This window comes from Anser anser, assembly GCF_964211835.1.
Source record: "Anser anser genome assembly, chromosome: 3".
NCBI classification, from domain to species: Eukaryota; Metazoa; Chordata; class Aves; order Anseriformes; family Anatidae; genus Anser; species Anser anser.
In genome coordinates, this window is record NC_139722.1 from 48,837,220 (window position 1) to 48,853,741 (window position 16,522).

General features: G+C 48.7%; 1 protein-coding gene across 8 annotated transcripts in view; it reads right to left on the bottom strand.

Moving 5' to 3' along the window:
* BEND3 (BEN domain containing 3) overlaps window positions 1-16,522 on the bottom strand; it is a 151,161-nt gene that overhangs the window by 20,113 nt on the left and 114,526 nt on the right. For 2 of the 8 annotated variants that reach the window (XM_083830176.1, XM_083830171.1), the window contains exon 1: window positions 658-764. The exons of 3 other annotated variants lie outside the window; for them this stretch is intronic. Coding sequence is in view for 3 of the 5 variants with exons in the window: in XM_083830180.1 (XP_083686306.1) it covers window positions 14,098-14,256 (159 nt within the window). In the remaining 2 variants the exon portion in view is untranslated. 3 more of the 8 variants (XM_083830172.1, XM_083830180.1, XM_083830181.1) reach the window with 3 other exon arrangements.

Consider the following 16,522-nt stretch of genomic DNA (forward strand, 5'->3'; position numbering starts at 1 on the left):
AATGAGGAGGCGCTTAACGGAGGGGTGTTGTTTTCTGAGGGGCCCTTGTTTTATGAGGGGGCGTTTAGCGAGGGGGTGCTTAACGAGCGGGTGCTTAATGACGGGGGCTATCTGACGGGGGCCGTTTAACGGCGGGCCGAGGCTGCCACGTGGTCGCGCGTGAGGCGCCGTGAGGCGCGGCCCCGCCCCGAGGCGGGGGCTGCGGCTGGGGCCGCCCCGCACGCGGCGGCCGGGGCCGCTTCCGCGGTGGGAGCCGCGCTCCGCGGGCGGGCAGGCGGGCGGGCGGCGGCGCTTCCGGTCCGAGCGCCCCGCGCGGGCGGGTCCATGCGGCCGGTGGGGCGGGGGGGGGCGGGGGGCAGCGAGGTGAGGCGGAGGTGCCGCCGCGGCCGCCCCGCGCTGTCTCTTTCCCTTCCCCCCTCCCCCTTCCCCGCTTCACGCACGCAGATGGAGGCGCCCCGCGGCCTCGCGGCGCTATGGCAACGGTGCGGGCGGCGAACAAAGGGCCCGCGCCCGCCGCACCGACACCCACTTGGGGAGGGGGGGGGGGGGGTGAAGGGGGAGGGGGTGCGCGCGGCCGTGAGGGGGGGGGGGGCGCGTTCCCGCAGCTTCCCTCTCCCCGCTCCCGGCTCGTTCCCCCCGGGGCCGTGCGGGACTTACCTCAGCGCGGCGTGGCGTGTCGCGGCGTGGGGGCGGGCGGGCGGCCGGAGAAGGTCCCGCCGCTTGAGCGCCCGCCTTTCTCCCCGACCCACCGCCCCCCCCCCCCCCCCCCGGTCCTCCCCCCCCACCACCGCCACACACACACCACGCGCACCACACACACCCCCGCGGGCCCCCAGCCCCCCGCCCGGCTCCCTTTGTGTGCGAGGGTCCGCGCGCTGCGCTCTCGCGTGACGTGACGGGACCGTGTGTCATTTCCGCACAAGGACACCGGGCCCCGAGCCGCCGCGGCCAGCGCCACCCGCCGCCCCGGGGCAGGGGCAGAGGGGGAGGGGCGCGGCGCTATCACCCCCCCCCTACACACACACACACCTTCCTTAACCCCCCCCCACTCCGCCCCTAGACGGGGACGCGCAGGGAGACCCCGCGTGCGCGCCCCCGCGCCGCGCGTCCCCGCCGCCGGGGGTTGGGGGGGGGGGGGGGCTCGCCCACGCGCGAGCACGTGGCCCCCGCGCGGCCGTTGGGCGGCCGTTGGGCGGCCGTTAGCCCGCGCTGCCTCCCCCTCACGGCGTGACGGGACCGGGCTCGGCTCGCCCCCCCCCACACACACACCGCACACCCACGGCACGCCGGTTAAAAAAATAAAAATCCACGGTTAAAAATAAATAAATAAATAAAAATCCACGTATCTCTATAAAGTCCAGTTGTGCGCTTCGCGTGTGGGGACGCGGGTCGGCGGCGTGCCAGCGCTGACAGCTCCTCGTGGCGGGGCTCCCTGCGCAACGGACTTAATCTGGGGACATGAAATAGCTCCGTTTTTTTGTAAAATCACACAGCTTGCCTTGTAATCGCCTCACCTTCTCCAGAGCTGAGGCTAAAGGTGTTACTTTATTAAAAATAAATAGCCGAGGATGGGTCCTGCCATGAAGGGCGAAGGATTCCAGCATAAAGAACCACTAAACAGAAGTAGCAAGGCAACTGAACGTGTAGGCAAAACACCTTTGCTGTAAACTTTGCAGATAAACCTTTTGTTATCTGTGACACTGCATTTCACTCTAACAAGCCAACTTTTTTTTTTTTTTTCTTCTAGTAAGAGCACATATAAAAACATGCAAGTCAAGCAACTGAGAAACAACTTTCCAGGAAAAAAAAAATCTCAGATAAATCTGCTGCCCCCGTTCAGCACTAGATATTTCCAGTTTCCTTCAGACTGAGCAATATGAGGAGTGGATTTTTAAAAAATGTTTCAGGTTTTAGGTGTTTCCCTTAGAAACGGTTCTCTAAAATTTCATTCTCCCATTTATGTGGTTATTCTTCTAAATTTGGAATTTTGGGCTCTTGGCATGTTCGCAGTGTCATACTCGGTGAATAATCCTACCAGACAATAGTTTGTTGATTTTAACTTTGGCTGCTCTTTTTATTATTGTTATTAATAGACAACTGTTTTGAAGGAGCCCTTAAAAGCAGGAACTACCAACTTTAAAACTACTCTGGTGGATCGCTTGAATGAAGGATACATTTTGTTACCAAGACAAGCGTTCGACCGCTAGCAATTCTTTTACTCCTTAGAGATAAAGAGCACTTCCCAGGAACTTTTCTGAGTCTGTTAGCACTATGAAGTTTACGGTATGATTTGCCCTCTGCCTTTATCGTAAAGCTAACTGAAGGTTTACTTAAAGGGTATAACGTTCTAACACCTGGCCCAGCTGCTAAGTAGCGCTGCATCCCAGTTGGCTTTTACTCAAATCCTTTACTTAGTGGGATTAAGCAAAGGCAACCATAAGGCCAGAGCATGCCAAACGAATCCCAAACTCAATTTCAGAGCCCTTGAGAAAATACATGCCAGTTTGAACTCCACCTCATTTCTGCTCTATAGTGCTGGCCCCAGGCATTGTAGCTACCAGGGACCCAAGCCCAGGAGGAGACCTGAAGGGCCTCAGCTAAGCATAAAGAAACACGAGCATATTGTTGCGATAACAGCATTCACTGAAAAGGGAGCAAGCCAAGTTGTCTCCAGGCAATGCAGGCAGCAAGCTTAGATTGTCTTCCCAGCTAGACAACTCCCATTTTCTTCACCATTTGAACTTGTGCTGCACAACTCATTCACTCAAATGTTCATTTTTCTCCCTTCATGCCTTTGGCTCAAAAGCCACTCCGTGACACTGCGGCAATCTCTGGAAAATTCCAGGTCACCGAGACAGGAAGCTCTGGTGCTCCAACAGGAGAACTCATCTGGAGAAAATCACCATTACTCTTGAGTGCAAACAATGGGACATTTCTCACCCGACCAAACTGCAACGAGACTTCAGCCATCAACACCACAAAAAACGTGAAAGCTGAAAACACCATTTGCGGTTGTGCAGAGTTTCACAAGGGTGACTGTGAAGGGTCCTTAGCAGTTTACCTTTAGAAGTTGTCGGGTGCCAGGCCCTCACCCTGGGGAGCCCCATCTCTGCGTCAGCTCAGGGGATCTTCTCGGCTCGAGATCCCCCGACAGCGGTGAAACTGGCGGTGGTCATTGCTGCGGCAGGGGCCCGGCATGCTGAAGGGTGTGGCGTGGTACGGCAACGTGGAATGAAAGAGTGATCCCAAACTCAGAGGCCTCTTTGCTTCCTCTGCCGCATACATTCGGCATAAGCAAGGACCCAAGCCGAAGCCTTCAGCAGGGCTCCCTTCTTGTAGATTCTCGCCATAGCCTGCAGCAGCACCGGGTAGGCAGGGATGCGGCATGTGATGTCGAAAGCACTTTCAACACCAGTTTTGGCAGTTTGTATGTACCGCTATGATACCAGTATGCCGTCTGTCACTTTTCTCTGCCACACACCTTGAAACTAAGCCAACCTGCAGCCAGACCCCAGAGTCGTGGAGTCGGCGAGGAGAGCGGAAGAGAAACAGCCCTCCTGTGTGCAGAGCCAGCGCTCCGCAATCCATCGTACGCATTTCACACCAAGCCCCTCATGGGAAAACAAGTCTCTTGCGGAGAGGGATGAGCCCCCCCCAGCAACCAGGCATCTGTCTGCCTGACTCGTGGTGCTCCCTGCATTGCCAGCCCCCGCGGTGCGTGCAGCAGGCGGAAGGGGGAGCCCCCTCCCACAGGGCCTGCAATTCAAAGTTATAAAGACCTGACATATTTAATGGCAAATAAGGCAACAGTGTATATCAGCGGCTCAACTTCACATACCTCAATACTGTTCACTACCTGTCAGGCTGCAGGGACATGTATGGGCGCATTGCACAGTCATTCGCTGGCCCATGGGCAACAACACCGAACAAGTAACATGCTGTGGGCAGCATCTGCAAGCTGCTGCAACCCAGGCGGAGGAGAGCAGCACCGGGCACCTGAACTTCATTTGTATTTTCAAACTTCCTGTGGCTGCAAGCGGCGCTGGAGGGTTGTGCCAGCAACATGCTGCACTGGTTGGGAAACACTGGTTTGGAGTGGCAGTTAATAAAATTGCAGGGTTTTTCTTCTCAGAAACAAAATCGTTACGTGAGATTTATTTATTTATTTATTTATTTAATAACAACACTGCATCTTGTTCTTAGGCACAATGATAACTGCTGTTGGAAACTTTTCAAAACTGCTATTTAGCTAGACTTTACAAAGACAGGCAAGGAATATCATAATTGTATTGCTCGCTGAACCAAGGATGTCAAAATAGAGAATCCGCATGGCATCTTTGGATTTGAAAAATAAGCCAGTTCATTTCAAAGCACATGTGGGCTGGAAATCTTACGCTTGGAGATTAGCTGACAGAAAAAAAAAAAAAAAAAGTTTTGATGAAATGAACATTCATTATAAGAAAAAAAAAAAAGACCTTCTAGCCTGAAGTACCACCAGAGCATACTGGCAAGATGGCAAATATGTAACAGTTGAGCACCAGAGGAAGGAGAATTTGATATAAAAGCTTAAAATAAAAATCATATCCAAGCTGCAATGGAAGATGGAGCAGGACAGAAATGTAACGGAGCTTCAAGAATAGAGTAGCTGACCCAGTGAGCAATCTAAAATCTCCTTCTGTGCTGCAGCAGTTTACTTATACATCGGTTGCATCCATAGCTGTTAAAAAACTGACAAGTCTGAGCAATTTCACTCTTGGAAACATAAGCCTCGTTTAATCTCTTGGCAATGAAATCGGAGTTCTCTTTACGTTAGTTCAGCCAAGAGCTGTATGCCATTGCATGCTATCTCACAGCTTTGCATTTAAAAAGAAGTAATGCTCACTTAATGCACAGTCATTGTATTATCTACACCACGACCAGCCCCGAATGAGCAAACCTTTATCCCACGAAGGTCTGCTCTTCTAAACTCTGTGTTAATTACAAAATAGCTAAGCGCAGCCTGAGAAATCCTTTCTCTCAAAGACGTTCACATCAAATAATTTCTCTCAAAGATGTCCACATCTCCCAAGCAAGTGTGAACCATACATTCTTGTGAACATAACCCTCAGATCCACATCCTGCCCGTTACTTAGAGAAATAATGCGTTAGTCCTGTCGCATAGTCTCATGCTTCACTGAGATATCTAAATTCAAATATTTGTGACAATATTTAAAAAGTAATTATAACTTGGTAAGCAGTGTAGAAAACTGGGCTGCTTTAGGAATCAGCTGGCTGATTTGCTTTTTTTTTTCCTTAGTAAAGACTTTTTTTAAATGGAAGTAGCAGTGTTCAGGTTGTAGAAATCTCTGTGGAAGGAATCCTCTTTGTCTATTTTCCCTTTTCCTTCTTTACCCTCATTACTACTGGAGAGCTACTCCTGAACCTTGCTCTTCAGGTGGACAGGAACTTTTCCTTCTGAGCTTGCATTAATGTGCATTTCTGGTTGATGGCTACTAGATGCTTTACCCCAAATTACCGTACTGCCTTGGAGAACAGCCATGTATTTAAGAAGTGAAAGCATTTTATACAACAGTAAAGAAATTTGCCTTTTAAATTGGAAAATTTAATCTCAACTTTTTTTTTTTTTTTCTAAAAATTGTAGGTGTGGGGACCTGCATTTACAAGAACTGAAAAACATGCCACATGCTTAATGGCTATTACTACAATGAAATGTGATCAAAAGCAATTGCTTTTCATTAAAAAATTATGTAAGAAATATTTCCAGTCATTGCTAACGTGACTTTTAGCAGCACCAGCCGTTAAGAAACACTAGACATTTAAACCTCATTTATTTTCCTGCAAAGGTATCTTATCTTAGCATAAGTACATCTAAAAGCCATTTACAGCACCTGAGCAGAGATAGGGATGTTCACTCTTATTGCAAATTGATATAAAATTTTAACAAATTAACTTCCATGGGTTGACAAAAGCAAGAAAATTGTTTTATTAAGAATAAGTGTTACTAATGCAGACATTTTTCCTTTAGTGTTCTCCTGCTAAACCCGTGTTGGTTTTTGTTGGTTGTTTTTTTTTTTTTTTTAATTTATTATTATGTTGGTGCTGAAAATAATGATGCAAGCAACTAAGTGTAATTGTACAAAATTATTGCCAGTGATTTGCATATGAAGCGCACACCTTTTACTGCCTCTCGTTAGCATTGTTCAACTAGGTTATAAATAGTACAGCTCAAATGCTGCAAACAGAAAACAGTTTTCAGTGGGCACATGCGATGAATGAAGAAGTGTTCAGACACAATGTGCAAGTTGGAGAGCTTTCATCAAAACTAGCCAAGAGGGAAAAATGCTTTATTTCCTGATCATGCTCTGTTTCGGAGAAGCCGGTCACATAGAGAGAACGTCGCGCTCATCTGCAGAGAGTAAAGCTTTTTAAAATGAGGGTTTACGTTCTTGGGGAGGGGAAAAAAAATAATCTGTTGGTAGTTGCTTCAGATTTTACTAGTTACTTCCAGATAACACTTCCTTCTTATAATTTGACCTTTAATAACTGCTAAAATATGACCACTGCAGTTGATGCGAGTCATTTGGTGTAAAGGTCAAACGCATTAAAAAAAAAAATACTGCTTTTGGTGCAAGTAAAATACTCACTTTTGCGTACAATTTTAAAACTAAACAATTTGACCAATGTTTCAACATAAAGCAGAGTACTTTCAGCCCTTGATATTTGGGGGAAGGGTGAAGGGAAGACGACAAAGTGAAACAGGGTAAAGGAGAACATTTTTAAGCACGATTTTTTTATAACATCACTTGCAGAATTGCGATTGTCCTGTATAACCATATACAGGACAGTACAGCTCCCGACTGGGTGTTATAAATCCGTTCCTTAGGAACCAGATAAACCCGTGGAACACTGCTTTAGTTATCGCCGCGAGCAGCGTTCCCGTACGACCCTGCGCCCTCCTTCCCACCGCACAGAGTCGGCAGCACCAAGCCGGGTGTCCCTGCTGCGCGACACCGCCTTCCCAGCCGGGTGTCACGTCGCTGCTCCTATTTCGGAGAAAATTTTCCTTTTTTTTTTTTTTTTTTTCCTCGAGAGAAGTGCCCTGGGATAAAGCGTTCTGCAGAGGGGAAGGAGCAAGGGCCGGCTAGAGGAGCAGGCTCCTACACACGGGGGAGCCAGAGCACGCCTCTGGCTGGCGAAGGGAGCCCGGTGCGGGCCATGCGCAGGAGAAAGCGCCCGGAGGGGTGGGGGGACGTGGGAGGGCGCTGAATTGTAGAAAAGCGGGTTTACCCTAAAAGAGAAGCATGCGAATGCTAATTACGGAAATAATCAATGCATTTTTAGAGATTGGTTTCTGAAAGGAAGAAAACGAGAATTTAATGCCACGACCATCAAAATGCATGACTTTGGGAACTGGAAATATTCTTTCCTTTGAACTGCTTTGGGACTGAAAAGGTTTAGTACTTTATTATTAAGACAATACACAGGTAAAAGTACTTTGAAGACTACGAAGAATGAGAGAAGCTTGATGCCTCGCTTTTCTGTGAGACTCAAGTAGCTGATGAGCGTAGTGACAGCGAGTGGCCTGACACAGAAGGCCCTGCCTCGGTAAATCTGCTGCGTGACACAGTTGCTGAGTTAGGCTGCTGCATCTATGGCAATCCAAACACTGCCCAGAAGTAGCAGCCATGGAGAGGTTCCACCAAGAGGTTAAACCCCTGAGCAGTCCGGTCTGTCACCTTCTACACCTCTTGGGGCAAGAAGCATTCCCCAGCCACTCCAGAGAGTATTTTCTTAATGTTTCCATTAAACTAAAAAATGTTTCAACCTTATAGCAACTTTATAAGTTGCCTGCTAAGCTGAACATGGGCCATGTGATTGCAAATAAGCAGGGCACATCCTGGGTTACGTTGGGAGAAGCACAGCCTCATGTGACCGTATGATCAGGCCTGCCAGGCCATCAGATCCGTGCAGTCCAATAAGCTGCAGGGTTTCCCTTCTCCTCCTAGGTTCAAGGTGGGTTCACCACCCCACTTCCTCACGCCCTCTCCATGGTCACGCAGGTGCAGCCGTGGCGCCCTCCCCCTGAGGCGCAGAAGGCCGACTTGACGGCTGAGCTGCTGGCTGGTATGGGTGAGGAGGAAGACGCTCTGAGCTGCTGGAGCTGTTGGGACAGCCTCTCCACAGGTGAGACACAGGCTCGGGGAACAAGGGAGGTTCTCCGAATTGCTGGGGCTGGCTAGCCGATCTATCCACTGCTGGTGCTCTGCTGTGTACCCACCTCGTTATAGCCAGGGTGATGGTGTACGTGTGTGCTCTGTACAAAGTTCTGCCGCATGGTCTGCATGTGCTGGACTTCATCGGGGTCTTTGGATTCTCGACTGTTGTCCAGGTTGCTGTGGACCACCTCCACCATGGCTAATTCCCTCTGGTACTGGATACCTCCCCCAGTGGCGGTCCACTTGCCTCGGTATCTTACAAGATCTCCCCTGAGGGGATCTTTCACACTTGACAGGAGCTGCCTCCAGAGGCTTCGGCTTGTTGCCCATTCTCCAATCCCTTTGTCACTGCCCCAGTCCCTACTGAGGGACCCCAGCTGCTGGGCTTCCTTGCCCTCTGATTCCTCACAGTTTGCCCCAGTATCCCAGCACCGGAGCAACCAGCGGGTAATCTGCTTGCCTGGGTGATGGCTGTAATCTTTTTGCGTATCTCAATGCACTCAGGGGTAGTCTGAAACAGGGGGGTTTCAGATTCTTTTGTGATTTCTGTCTCTTCCTCCTCCTATTCTTATGACTGCTCTACTGAAGAACAGGCTGTCCCTTCTGGTTCTTCCTTCTGCTCCTTCTTAGGAGAAGCTTCTTCCTTCCAGACCAAATAAGCTGACTTTAGCTTCTGTTGTTCTTTACTTGACAACAGGGGCGCCTGATACAGTTGTGGGTTGGGTCTCCCGCCGGCTTAGCCGCAGTGCCCTCAGACCCACGGCCCCTCTCTCCCCCCTGAGGGCACCGAGCAGTGCTCGGTAGGTGCAGGCCAGGCTCCAGCACAGTGAGGAGCTGTGTCCCTCAGACACATCCTGAGGCACATCCGAAACATCCCTGTTTCAAGCGTTCTGTCACTTCATCAGGCTCCCGCACTTGCTGGGGGTGAACTCCCACACCCCCGGAGGTGAAAACAGCTCTCGGTGCCTGCCCGTGTTCGCCCACACACCTTGCCACCCATGACCATGCTGCCTCAAGGCACGTCCTTGTGATATTCCTAAATAGTTGGTTAACCCTAGGAAAAGCCAGAAATGCATTTTTGAGAAGCACTGATACAAGCACTCTGATCAGCCCAGGGTGCTCAAGGTACTGAAAAGCTCTTTAACGAGGTAGGAAGCATCTACCCTACAGGAGAACGGGAAGGTGCTGGTCTTCATTTCCTTCACAAGTTTGCTCTCTGAGAGGAGGGAAAAGGTGCAATTGTTAATCGTCTCCACGAGATGGTTCCCGAAGTACTGGGACGGCAGCAACGCGGGGCCCAAATACCAGATTAGGCTCAAGGCCAGTGTTTTCATCATAGTTCTCCCAGGCAAAACACAACCGAGTGCTGCAGAGCACAGCAAACCGCAAAAGGCAAGAACAGCCTTTAACAGCCTCTCAGATTTGATGTACAGCAAGAAGAGGAGCATGGCACGGAGGTAAGCAAACAAATAAACCAGTGGCAGGGACAAGTAAATAAACACTGGCCAGCAACGACCTGAACAGGAGCTCCCTGTAGCATGCTCCAGTTAGATCTGTTACTATCTCGAACCCCTCACGCCCCACGTGGGGCACCAGAAAGGACCGTGGTGGGCTCAGCCGGGATGGCAGCAAAGCACACCCTGCAGCCGCTCACACACACACACGGCCCCACGCTCCCCAAGCAGGATGGGGCAGAGAATCAGAAGGGCAAGAGGAAGGAAACTTGTGGGTTGAGATAAAGACAATTTAATAGGGAAAAAAAAAAACAACAAACAAACAGAAAAATAAAAAAAAAAACGCAAGTGATGCAAAAGCGATGCCCACCAGCTGACTGATGCCCAGACAGACCCAAAACAACAGCCTCCATGGAAAACTCTCCTCCACCATATTTTATTGCCGAGTATGGCAATATGTGACATGGATTATCCCTTCGGTGAGTTGGGGTCATCTGTCCCACCCGTGTCCCCTCCCAGCCTCCTGCCCACCCCATCCTACTCGCTGTGGGGGCAGAGTGAGGAGCAGAGAAAGCCTGGGTGCTGTGCAAGCTCTGTTCAGCAACAGCTAAAACATTGGGGTGTTATCAACGCCGCTTTGGTCACAAATCCAAAAGACAGCACCGTATTGTGCTGCAAGGAAGAAAATTAACTCCATCCCAGCTAGACCCAGTACCTCGGGGTAGACTTTTATTCTCCTCTATGCCATACCCAGCAAGGGCGCTCCTGCAGCGGCCTATTTTGGGCTTGCAGCCCAACAACAGGCACGATGCGAAATGGTGCAGGCCGCTGGAGGGCGACCCCGTTGGTCAGGACCTAGCACACAGGGCCACCAGGAGAGGCAGACAGAGCTGGGGCTGCCCGGGCCAGTAGGAGCAGGTTGAGGGGTAAGTGACCAGCAGCATCCACGTACGGGGTCGGGAATTAAAGACAAGGGAGCCAAACTCCTCTTGGCAGCGGCAGATGTATGAAACGGGCCATCACCACCAGTTGTGGTGAGGGAGGTTCGTGGTGGACATGAGAAAAACTCCTTCACAAGGAAGGTGGAGCAGCACTAGGACAGGCTGCGTGGGGGACCTGCAGGAGCAAAATGCCTGAAAGTTTCCAAGGCTGGACTTGGTGTTGGCAGCAATCTCGCTCTGAACAGGAGATTTGACTAGATGACCTTTAGCAGCCCCTTCCAGCCAAAATTTCTATGCTCCCGTGGAGCTGGAAAAACTAGGCTGGCAGTTGAACAGCTTTCCATCAGACACCTACGCGCCAGCCTTTCTAGCCACTGCAGCTGTGCTCTTTGCAGATGAATTCAGTTTGGTTTAATGACTTGGGACCTCGCATGCCCGTGGAACGGTCCAGCAATACAATGCCTCGGATGAAGTTCAGAGGAGCAGCTGATGAGTACTTCTGGTTGAGCTGCTTATGTTTTGGCTTGGCGTACTGGTGGCAATCAGGAGAAGCAGACATAAAAATTAGGTGCAACTTCCCATGCCAAAGACCTTCTGAAATGCAAGGGCATGGAAAAGAAATGGCTTATGTCCATAACTTTGCTGAAAAACAACCACCCCACTCCCCAAAGCCTTTAGTCAACACACATTCTGAGTTTTTGGTCATTAGAGAACAAAAAATGCGTAAGACATTCAAATAGGTTATTGGTTGTTGTTTTTTGGCAATCCAAGCATGTGGATGATAATTTTATCATATATTACACAGTGTCTGTTTTAAAATGGATACGAAGCAGATGAGATGCTCTGGCATGTCAGCATTTGGAACAGAAAAGGCAGGTCTTAAGGAGCCTGGGTTTCCTAAGAAAGGGCACCTCCATCTGTGCTGATCCAGAGCGCCTGAGACAGGCTCTTGCTCTCCATCCTCTTCTACTTTACCAAGGCAGCTGAAGAGAACGCAGCTTCTGCCACTGAGATGACTGAAACAAGTGAATTCTTTCTTCAACCAGACCCCAGACCTCCCCCTCCCCAGCCTCCCTACAGAGGTGAGTAGGGGCAAGAAATTCAGGGAAATAAAACCAAAAAGCCTAGGTTCCTCCATGGCTCAGAAATTATATATGGTGTGGGGAATGTATTAATGCTCAGCAGTGATAATTCACCCGAAGTTTGACAACACCGTGCTTGTATTTTACTTGGAGGTGACAACGTGACGAAAATTTCTCAATGATTACGGATAAATTTCTTGAATACAGAATCACTTGATAATATTGGCATGGTACAACTCTTTTTGATTTCATTTTAAATTAATGTTATGGAATAGTTTAAGTGCAATCAGAACTTTCTGGTGATATAAATACAAAAAAAAAGTTGTCATTATTTTTGCTGATTTGTCTTTATTAGTAAAAAGTACAAATAGAAAAAGTGTACTTTCATGAAAAAATAAACCAGGTGCACAGAGATTTTTGCATATGTTTGATATTTCTTTCACATAACTGAGGAGAGATGGCTCAGAATACCTCCAGCCAGACCCAAGCCCCTTGCAGCCGTAAATCATTACAAAGCATTCAGTGTAGATATGAGATAAAGATAACGTATGGCTCCTTCTATCCTTAATGAGTAAAAATCAGGTCCAAAAAAGCTGCCTGAAACATGACTGGGGTTGAATTTGAATATTTACTTGCAAGCCCGCTAACGATGTAAGCCATTTACATTTTCACCTGTGAAGTTCCCTCAGGTTCTGCTCAGGCAGATGCCTGCGACTACCGCTGCCTGGGTGCTTCTCTGCTGTCTCCAGCCTTCCTGCTGTGGCAGCAGCACTAACCCAGGCAGAGGTGAGAAGAGAGAAAAAACGCCAGGGCAGGCAAGAAAAAGAAAATGCAAGCAAGAAGGGGTCTGGTGCTGAAGACATTCTCCAAAATAAAGCAAGACCTGAGTTTTGGACACGGCTGCCGTACAATGACTGTCTCAAGTGTCCTTATTATACACGTAATATTACAGTATAATATAGGCATATTTTACACAGAATATTATGTACATCATGCAGGATAGATTTTCAGTACATTTTTAGAGGCTACAGTTTGTATTTATATTTTGCATTCGGTGGAATGCAACACGCTGGTCTACGATAAATAAGCTGTGTGACAGAGGGGGGAGGAGTGCAGGGGGAGAAGGAGGGAGGAGAGAATTTAACAGAAATAACTCCACTTAGTGTTTGAGTGAACGATGTAATGAAATCTGTTTGCTGTGCTAGCTGTCTCCAGATTGGGCTGTAATTACACCACAGAAGGAAGAAAGGTAGCTGAGTCTCAATCTAGATCATTTATGTAAACTCAGCCTTCTTGTCAACGACGTTCTCGGGTTGCATGCATGCAAACCACAAAAATCATCTCCTATGAACAAAATAGAGACGGTCTCGCATTGCAGGCTCCTGATACACCTTATAAGCTTTCTGCAGTTGGACTTTAGAATTCAACACACAGGTTCAAAACTTCTCCAGTGTTTTCTCCATTTTATTCAGAGTGGTGAAAGACTGAACATTCCTTGTCCCTTTCTGCCAAAAGATGACATTTAGCCCTAGAAATTAGCATTTATTTGGCTTAAATCAACGGAAGTGTGGCAAATCTAGGAAACTGCTTTGTGTAAGATTGAGCTGAAACAAACTTCTTGATCCCAGGGAAGGATATTCCTTCCCCAAGAAGAGTGGAAAGACCTCAGTTCTTTGACCCAGAGCAGCACATTTTGTATGCACAGTATAAAAACCAGGCAGTCACTTCCCTTAACAGAGCCAAATTAATATTTGATTAAATATTTTAAAGCTCCTACTTACCATGCTTGACACATTTTCTCAGCGAGTTTCTCAAAGAGGGAAAGCACTGGGCACGGGGTGATTTTACATACGAATACATAAAAACAGCGTGGGGAGACGCGACCGGCCGCATGCAGGCAGACGAAGGATTTTCCCCCCGCTGATTCCCCGGGCTGCCCTTCGCGGTGATAAACGGGGGCACGCCGATTCCCGGCTCCGGCGGCGGCTCGGGTCCGGGAGCGCGGCACCTGCCTCTGCGCGCCCTCCGGCCTCCCTCCCCGCCTCCACCCCGGCCTCCCCGGGCAGGAAAACCGCCGGCCTCCGCCCTGGCGCCGTCCCCGCCGGTGCCCAATCAATAGGCACTTATTTCCTGTCCATTTGCCGAGGTCACGGAAACGGGCCTCATTAATTATTTCTACCGGCGCAGAGCCTCAAGTGTGCTTCTGGCACGACGAGCGAAAAAAACAGGTTGACCTTTTTTTTTTTTTTTTTAAATTTACATCCCTTTTTTTTTTTCTTTTTTTTTTTTTTCTTTCTCTCCCCTCCCACCCCCTAAATTTTGTTCGGCGTGGAGGCCGGGGCTGGGTGTGCGGCACAGGGAGCGTGTCCCCGGCGCCGCGCGTAGGCTGGCTCCGGCTCCGGCGTCAGGAGAACCTGGTGACGGCGTAGACGATGTTGGCCAAGGCCGCTCTGGCCTCCGAGGGAGGGAAGCTCTCGAGGGCCGCCAGCGCTCGGTTTCCGTGGCAACGGCACAGGTCGATGGCAGAAGTCACACCTTTGCCAGCCTTGATCGCTTCTTGCAGCTGTTGGAAGACACAGGCAGGGCGAGATGGGCTTTGGCAGGGCCGGCGCGCGATCGTTTCCCGCACCGCCGCCCCTTCCAGGGGTACCGGCAATCGTCGGGGCTGTTAGGAAAGGCTCTCAAACCCGTCTCAGGTGTGCAGCTGCTCTGCTTTGGCTCCCAGCTACGGCAGAGCCGCAGGTGATTTAAAACGCATCACGCCTGCAAGGCGCTAGCTCTCCCAACAGGCACACAACAGAACAAAGCAAAAAAATTAAAATAAATTTGGATATCTGGGCATTTCGTAGCCGAGCCGTTGTCTGAGAGCTCCTGTGCAGAACCAGCACCCCAGCCACTCACTCTCACATTTTCTGCAGTCAAAAGCTGGATTTTTTTTTTTTTTTACCAACACCCGCTACATTCCCTGCTTTTGGAGACATGCACTGAACTCCTGCCTTTTGTGCTACAGATTTCTATTTATACACCATGCGATTACATTGGTTACAGTGGACAAAAGCGAATTCTGTCGGTAAAATGGGATCTGTTAAAGTTTATTGTACTCGGCTACAGCCATGCGAACCCAATCTTCCCACTAAGGACAGGGAAGTGGAGAAAGGTTCAGTGATACACCAGCTGAGAGAGTAAACATTTTCATGGAGTAACACGTTCACAGCAAGCTGTGAAACCCAATACAGGGTTCTTTTTGAGCATGGTGTTCCCACAAAGGAGAAAACAAATTTAGAAAAACTAGCGCAGAGCACTGTAAACACAACGCACGTCAATCACTCAGACACAGACCAATTTAAATTCTATATTATAAGGGTTTTTCTTATTTTGGTGAGTACTGTACATTTCAGAAATTTAGAATAGTTTAGCTCACTTCAAGATCAAAGAGAACGCGTGATGTTTGAAGATTTCAGTATATAAGAAATTAAGCTGTTTAGGGTCATTCTTGTGAAGCAAAAAATACATTTTTCTGAAGTCACTTGCTGATATCTTGTCACTAAAATAATTAATGCTAAGTTTGATCATTAAAAAAAGAGAATGTTCTTATTCTCCCTTTGCACAGAAAATCTAGTACAGCCAAAATATTTACCACGTATTCACAGAGTCTTCCTTCAACTCCCCACCCACCCCTGAATTTGATGTTCCCTGTACACAGAACTATCTAAAAGGAATCTTATTTTTCCTTTTGCTGGGAAATAAGGTAAAAATATATCAGCAGAGAAGACTTAAAGTTGTTCCTTTGTGCTTGAATACCTGCTGGTTTTTTTGTCTTCATTGATTCTTCAGTCTCCAAAATCCAGAAGTCCCTAGGTTGCCCCTTAGTCCTCTTGCCATCTTCTCCAACAGGAGAGCCCAGAAGAGTTGGTCTGGAAGGCAAATACTTAATTTCTGTGCTAAATTTCTCTTTATCTTCTTAAAACATGAGGACTGCAAAACATAGTACTTTGAACTCTGCTTTATCCACAGAATCATGCAGTAACTGAGGTTGGAAGGGACCTCTGGGGGATGTCTGGGCCCACCTCCTTCAGAGCCAGAGTGGAAGGATTAGCTCAGGGCCTTCTCCACTTGAGTTCTGGGTACCTGCAAGGACACACCTGTTGCGGTGATTTCCCTCCTGGTGGAAAAGAATTTCTTTGGGTCTAATCAGCATTTCGCATGCTGCTCCCTGTGCCCATTGCCTCCCATCCCTTCTGCGTGCACTGTTCTGACTCCCTTGCACTTGCCCTTGAGGTGGTTGGGGCAGCACGACCAGCCTTCACTTCTTAAGGCCGAGCCTTCCCTTGCTAGTGCACCCAGCAAGGTGTGGTTGATCATCTTTGCTGCAAGGGCACACCACTTCAAGAAAAAAAAAGTGTGTGTAGACAACTACAAAGGAAAAAGAGTACAGTTCAAATACCAGAAACATGGGACGTGGACTTTGCGACCTGTTGGCCACTGATTTTAATCTAGTTGAAGGTTGTCAAGAGGCAATTTCTGTTGGATGACCGCTTAGTACTGTATGTGAAAATAGCTGTTGGTTTGAGATTCACCACCACCACTGCCATTTCGTTACTCCTACCGTGTCTGTAACACGTCACTAGAATCGAGAAGCTGCATAGGACCCTATCAGGGTTGTTAGTTCAAATGTAGAAAATATCCCTTAGGTGCCTAAATACACAATTAAAATGAAAAAAAAAAAAAAAAAAAGGCAGCTAATGCTAGAAAGTAGGAGCAGGAGTGTGAATTCCCTGCAGAAATAGCAGGGCTGGTCGGTGAGCAGAGCCATGCAGTTCTCCCCTTCA